The sequence below is a fragment of the Rosa chinensis genome, chromosome 6 (assembly GCF_002994745.2).
Source record: "Rosa chinensis cultivar Old Blush chromosome 6, RchiOBHm-V2, whole genome shotgun sequence".
NCBI classification, from domain to species: domain Eukaryota; kingdom Viridiplantae; phylum Streptophyta; class Magnoliopsida; order Rosales; family Rosaceae; genus Rosa; species Rosa chinensis.
Window position 1 is genome coordinate 43,870,427 of NC_037093.1, and position 7,264 is coordinate 43,877,690.

Here is a 7,264-nt window from a genome sequence, read left to right on the forward strand (position 1 = left end):
TCGAATCCCTTTACAGTCTACTTATGGCACGTTTACTTACCTACACTACTAGAGAAAACTCATTCAGAGACAAAATCATTTTGTCTCCAAAAGCTAAGAATTCGTCCCCCAAAAAAAATTGAGACGGAACCGTTTTGTGGCTAAAGTCGTCTCCTAATGCTCGTCCCAAATTGTTTAAGGCAACGACCGATAAATTCTGTCTCCTAATGTATTTGGAGAAGAAACAAAAATTGTCCCCTATTCAATGAAATTTCATCCCCCATTCTCATTGAGCATTGAGAGAATGGAGGGAAAATAAAATAAATTGGCGCCAATCAGAGGAATAGGGGACAAACTCACTCCGTCTCCTTTTATTTGCAAAATTTTTTTTTTTTTTTCAAATTTAATGGCGCCAATTAGAATAAGAAACGAAACTCATTCTGTCTCCTTTAATTCTCAAATTTTACATTATTTTCAAATTTAATTATAATTTTCAATAAATTATTGAATGATAGTAAGCACCTATTATAAAAATTGAATTTTTTCTGACCAAAAATTCAAATTTATTATGGATAATACAGTGATAAACAGGGCCCTAACACCGACTCTTTCCAACTCCAACTAACATGAACAAAGTGAGCACTTATAGAGACTGCAAGTATAACTCCAATTCCAACTAACATCAACTCTTCATAAGTCTTCACCTAGAAATAAAATCTACAACTAATTACGATCAGAAATGCAGACGGCTTTTGATGGAGAACCAGAGGCATATGGCGACTGTCCTTGAACATGTGTCAATTCCCTACCTGCACCAAAGCTTTCATCATAAAACACCGCTGACCCCAACAAAATGCATGAAACTGAGAAAATGAAAGTATGATGGACCTTGATATGAATACTGAAAGAAGCATATAGAATTTGATAAGGAAACATCAAACAAAGAACACTATCATAACGTTGTACAAAATGGGTTCATGATGAACATAAAACATTATTTTATCAATGTAAAATATCAAATAAAGTACTGCGAGTCTGACCTTCAAACCTCTTATAGAGTTGTCTATGAGTACTGGAAGTCTAACCCTGAGGCTGAGAACTGGAATAAAGTGGTGCATGAGTAATAGTAGGAAAGAATGGCTTTGATAAGAAGCTGAAGAATAGAGTGGCTGTCGATTATAGTCTTGATGTTGCTCTAGAACAGGAACTGAGGGATTGTCTCAACTGCAGCAAAGCTCTCACTCGTATTAACAATGGGCTTCATATAGTCGTTGAAAAATAGAGGAATAAATTGAGTACATTCTCTCCAGACTGGTCTACAACTGCAGCACCACCACACCCTCAAACTCAAATTGAGACAGAAATTGTTTCCAACTTGACACTGTAAAGCATCTAAGGGAAGTAAAAAAGAGTAAAAATCCAACCTTGAGATTGATCAGCGCTCTGACAAAGCCATGTAGGACTAGTAACAAAAGAAGAAGCGTACAAACTGTTGTTGAAAAAGACGAAGAAGATTCATTCTCTGCAAAGAAACCACAGTAATTTTGGTGATTAAGAAACTCGACCAATATATGTAATCCTACTAGAAACTTATACAAAAGGACTTCGGAAATTATTCAAGCTAAGGGATAGTAGTACCAGTAATAATCAGTATTACATTATTATTGCCTTATTAAAGAAAAATAACTCGCAGAGTTCAGTCTGTTAATCCTGCATGAAGCAAACATGTATAATGCACCTGAAAAAAGAATCCACCTGAGAAAAAAATAATAAAAATAAACGCAAAGAGACCAATATCCAGAACAGATATTCACAATGATATCTCATTTCGTTTAACTTTCACAAGTACGGGAATACTAACCATTCAAGATCACAATAATGCAGTGAATAGTGGTAAAAAAAAATGAACCTGATGGAGCAGAGAGTTAAGTTGATCATTTTAACCTCCAAACAACATGTTGAGGAAATTTATAACTACACAAACTCATACAAAATAAGAATGAGAGAAATTGCTCAACTACATTAAATTTGAGCAACCCCATAAAAAATATACCTTCCAAGAGATGGCCAAGAATTTCCAGCAAAGGTAACTCTTTCTTTTGATACACTTTTCAACAGTACTCTATTCATAGCTTTTGGTAAAATAAAGTACATTTTGCATAGATGGCCAAGGTGATTGCATGTTTATTAAAAAGACCTGTGTACATGACAACAAAAAAAGTAAGAGACCAGCATCCATCAGAATACATTAACAATCTCAATAGATGCTAAAACAAGTCATTTTCCCATTTTCTAAACATATAGGCCAGAGAATGAAAGAACGAGTAGATCACTTTGCAGCGTTTAGGCTTCTTTTCTACTATAAAAGGAGTAAAATTTGGTGGTGAGAAACAGAGGGAAAGGTGGCCAACTAATAAACAGACATAACAGTAACAATTGAATTCTACACACTACCATTAGCCTTGCGCCTTCAGGATTTGAGATACCAAAACTAAAACAACGAATATACAGTATGCTTGATATGATCAACAACAGAAACAGAGTGGTAGTAGCCACTGATATATGGCTGAACATATACTTGGTATTTGCTCATGAATATTCAAGCAAAAATAGGAACAAGTATATGAACGTGTAAAATCAAGGATTCCAAAAGAAAAAAGAGACTGGATTAGAATTTTCAAACTGATGGTTTCTATACATAGTTTATTCTTGCTGGATAAAATCTTACCATGTTAAGATTTGGGTACCGCCATGGCTTGGGTCGAAGCAAATCTCCTCCGATGTTGTCCGATACGACTCATACAGAAAGAAATGATGCAAATTGATCTTAATCCCAACCAAACCGACTGATGGAGAGAGAAGATTTATAATTGAAGCTTTCACTCTGTAGTAAATCAAAATTTTCTCCATCGAAGCTGTGCATTTATGCCCAACCACGAGCTTCAAATCATGACGAGGGAATGAAGAAAACAGGTTCCAATGAGAGAGAGGATGAGACCAGAAGGATCGCCACCTAACTACCCACGAGATCCAGAAGATTTCGACCAAAAACCCTACGCCCCAATTTCCCCAGTTTCCTCGACTCTGTGCACGTGTAGCATGTTCCGTTCAGTAAAAGATGGGTTTGAAGAATTACCTTCAATAAAAGATGAATAGATATGTTTATTTTTTTTTTTATTTGTAATTTTACTTGTTTGTCCTTTTTCATTCACATAGTTATCCTAGTATCTTTATAGAGGGTATTTACGTAAAAAACTCTGTTTTTGCTAGCAAATCTTTTTATTTTAATAGATAAAATAATTAAAATAAAAGAATCATAATACACTATCAGTATTAGGAATAATTAAAATAAAAGAATCATAATACGCTGAACTCTTTTCATATAGAAGATGATCTAGATTCTAGATTATCAAAAAAGTTCTTTTAGGTTCTTAGTAGCAGTCAGCAACACAATAGTCTTCTAATCGCGCCTCTAACCTTATTAAAGCATCAACAAACAAAAATTAGCAGCACCAAAACTGAAAAAAAAAAAAAAAAATTGAAATTATGCAACATTGAAAACCCTAATTCGACATTTAGGGTACTAAATGAGAAGAAGAGAAACTAAGAGAGGCAAGATAGATGAGAGAGATTGCATGACAAAGGCACTGTTGCTAGGATGTGTTGGTGTGCAAAGGTTCGTATGGGGAAGTCGCAGAGCAGTGATTATCGAAAGTTCGAAGAACTGAGACTAGGAGAGAAGAAAAATAAATGGAGAGCCTATTTATATGTGAGATCGAAACTACATCATTTCAATCTCAATCAGTCGTTAAACACTATTTATTTTTGTCAAACATGCCTAAATGAAAATTTAAAAAAGAAAAAGAAAAATACCGCCAACAAAATTAGGGACCAAATTTTTCACCCTAATTTTTTCCGTCCAAAATTTGAAATTTTGCGCAACTAACTACTTAAATTTTACCAATTATTTGCAAAATCTAAAACATATAGGAGACTAAATTAAATTCCATCCCCAATTAGATTTTGGGACATATTTTTTGTCTCTAACTGAAACTTATTTGTCTCTAAATAGTGTCAAAACTTTTAGGGACGAAATAATTTTTTTTGTCTCTAATCATGTGTTTGAGGGACGAAAAATTGGTTTGTCCCGAAAAAATTTGTCTCCAAATGGGTTTTCTCTAGTAGTGCTAGAATGAGAACATAAATGAAGTGAATGATTCTGATGTATGAGATTTCATGCATTTACTAACATATATAGGTATGTGAATGATTCCAATGTATGTGGGTTCCACCTTATTATTAGGAATCAATTCTTGAATAACCCTTAATTTGATAACCTAGGGGGAGGGTATGGGTTCAGAATTCTAATACCGATTCTTTTCTTCTCGTATTCCAGTTGTCTCCGAATCATGATTTTTTCAATTTTAAGTCAGTAAACTAGCCATAAATATATTGATATTGATACATTAATAAACCGTAGAGATACGCTTTTACATGGATATATAGCTGGGGTCTACTTAATATATTGATACGTTAATTCGTTGTTATAAATCAACTATTACATAAGTAGCTGTGTTTTTTTTTTTTTTGACAAATACGTAGGTAGCTCTGGTTAACAAAAGAGTTCATATATCAGACTTTTAAAAAAAGGGAAACTCTCTGTTATTTATACTAAATTTAACATATCTCGCTGCGGCAGACTTTTCTAATAAAGTTCATACATAAGCCCAGTTCTTAATACTAGCTGGGATTTTAAGAGGCTGGACAACTGTTGGATAACCTTACACAAACAGGAGATCACTTTTTCTTCTCTGAGAACTTAATGTGAATGCCATCACCAAACCCTAAAATGGGATTTCGAGCAATCCGTGCTCCTTTGATTGTTGTCCACCTGTGAACATTAAGAGAAGTTCAGAAGATGATTAGAGTAAAGCTTTGGTTGTTTTAACACAGTACAGTTCAAGTGAATACACGCTTGAGAAAGAGAGAGAGAGAAGGAGAATAAGAAACATACCTATATTTGGTGACCAAGACATGGAAAAATGTAGACAAGAAAACTCTACTATACTCTGCCCCGGCACATTGTCTCATTCCTCCACCAAAAGGCATGAAATTCTTGGATATAGAGTGCGAGTCAATGTCCTAATTTTCATTCAATTTTGTATAAAGTAATATTAGTTCCCTACCCAAATTTGAAGTTATTTGCACAAATGACAATGAAACTGAACCACACACACGTACCTTCCAACGCCATGGATTGAACTTAATGGGATCCTCGAATGTGCTGGGATTTAACTGAAGCGCAGACGTGACAACCATAATCGTCCAACCTTTTGGGATTGTAAATCCTGCAAACATTTACTCTAAATTTCAGCGAAAGACCTTTTTCGGTTTAAATCAATTAAGGATTTAGCTAAATGTCTGTAACTAAGCACTTACCCTTTACTGGGATGTCTCTCAAAGCTCTACGCAACAAGCCTGGTGCAACATTACCCAACCGAAGGGTTTCGTTGATAACCTATGTCCTCCAAGACCAGCAAGTTATAAGACTAGTGCAATACTATTGTGCAGATTAGAAGGAACATGTAGAGATTCTAGAACAAACCTGAAGAGTAAAAGTCATCGATTTATATTCATCCCATGTGAGTGAAGTATTTGGATCTTCTCTGTTTTTGAGAATAGCTTCATGCTCAGCCTGATTTTAGAATAATATTGATCATTAATGTTTTGAATAGAGGACTTATGATCATTAAAATTGAAGATCAAACTGTCTACATACAGTCAACTCTTGAAAGACTGAAGGATGCTCTGCAAGTAAACTGAAGGCTAATGCCAACACTGCTGAAATAGATTCAAAGGTAGCGAATAAGCCCCCGAACACCAACTGAACACTAAAATCCTGTGATAAAAACTTCTCCTTATCCATGTCATTTGCAATTTGATCAAGGAAATCTCCATGTTGGGTCTCAGGTGAATCGTGTCTCTCCTTGAGCATATCTCTCAACATGGTCGTTACCTTCTTTTGGTGCTGTATGAATATAAACACCAAAAATTTGAATATGAGTGATATCTTAATTAATAAGTTAAAGGGCAACTTGTGCATGTCTTAATAAACCATTGTCAGTCTTACCTTGGTACAATTATAGTATGCAGTCCCAGGGATATTCAAGGGAAACGACATAAGACCATCTATGATTTTAGTATATTTCTCACTCAGGTCATCAGCAGATTTTTCAGCATCATAACTAATCATCTGCTTTGCGCTAAAATTAAGAACCATCTGCAACAGAGAGAATTGATATATGCAACATGAACATCAGGAGATCATAAGCATTACTAATATGCGAATAAGTACTGGGATTGATATTTACAACTGAGCCAGCATGTTTCACTTCAACAGATTCCTGACTTGACCAAGAACATAGACTTTTGTTGACGAATTCTTGTATTTCAGGGAGCAACTTTTCCTTAAGCCTCTCAGCACCAAAGTGATTCAAGAAAATGCTCCTTACGTACTTGTGAACGATGCCAACTGCATTTGTTTTTGATTCACCTTCATGCACGAAGATCTTTGAAAATGTATCCAAGTACCACAACTCAACAGACCTCCCTTCTTGCTGAAAAAGGAAGTTATTGAATTCAGGATCAGCTGATATCACAACTGGCCTACCCGCCAAACTAGTCCGAAATATAGGTCCATATCTGCAAGGCAAAGAGAAACACATCTCCAGTAAACTACTCAGGCAGGTAGTTATCAAAAAGAGTAATATTATTGCTGGGTGAACCACCTCAGGATTTAAGCAGAATTAGTACTTCAAAAACAAAGAATTATGCTGGAAAAGTAACTGAAACTAGGTAAATTACTAGGCTTGGGGGTTTACCTTTCAAGTCTTTTCTTAATGAAAGGGTGAAGATCTAGGGAGTAGCTTGGAATGATCAAACTGAGGGTCTCACCAATGAGAGGCAAACCCATTGAACCTGGAGGAAGAACCCCATTGCACTTTGGGTTCCTCCATTTGATAATCCAGTGGGTGATGTATATCACCAGAAATGCTACTAAACACAATCCCACCTCCGTCCACATGGTGATTGCCCTACTCTAATGAACAAGAAGATTCAGTGCAGTATGTTATGAGATTCAAGGAATGATGAGAAATATAGTGGTTATATAGAGTGGCTGATCGAAATGCCAAAGGACAAAAGCATATGGACTTGGCGGGTCATAGGTGACTTATAGTACCCAGCTACTCCATAATCAGGAAAACTGTAGGGGATGCTGTAATTA

The 7,264-nt window shown here is 35.5% G+C and overlaps 1 protein-coding gene and 1 long non-coding RNA gene across 6 annotated transcripts; both read right to left on the minus strand.

The window, feature by feature from the left end:
* Positions 1-524: 524 nt before the first annotated feature.
* On the minus strand, positions 525-3,205 carry LOC121049659. 5 transcript variants are annotated; one of them, XR_005800986.1, is made up of 6 exons: positions 2,708-3,205; positions 2,033-2,176; positions 1,637-1,689; positions 1,404-1,501; positions 1,020-1,301; positions 525-788 (listed from the first exon to the last, which is right to left on the minus strand). It is a non-coding gene; the product is annotated as an uncharacterized LOC121049659 (long non-coding RNA). The 5 variants fall into 5 exon arrangements; XR_005800982.1 differs by having other exon boundaries at positions 1,618-1,689; XR_005800984.1 differs by having other exon boundaries at positions 1,637-1,717.
* Positions 3,206-4,554: 1,349 nt separating this feature from the next.
* Positions 4,555-7,264, minus strand: LOC112173770 (cucurbitadienol 11-hydroxylase). The gene is made up of 9 exons (XM_024311453.2): positions 6,861-7,264; positions 6,351-6,681; positions 6,110-6,259; positions 5,759-6,007; positions 5,585-5,674; positions 5,419-5,497; positions 5,221-5,327; positions 4,994-5,121; positions 4,555-4,870 (listed from the first exon to the last, which is right to left on the minus strand). Exons 1-9 carry the CDS (start codon positions 7,061-7,063, stop codon positions 4,777-4,779), a joined length of 1,431 nt encoding a protein of 476 aa, XP_024167221.1. The 5' UTR covers positions 7,064-7,264; the 3' UTR covers positions 4,555-4,776.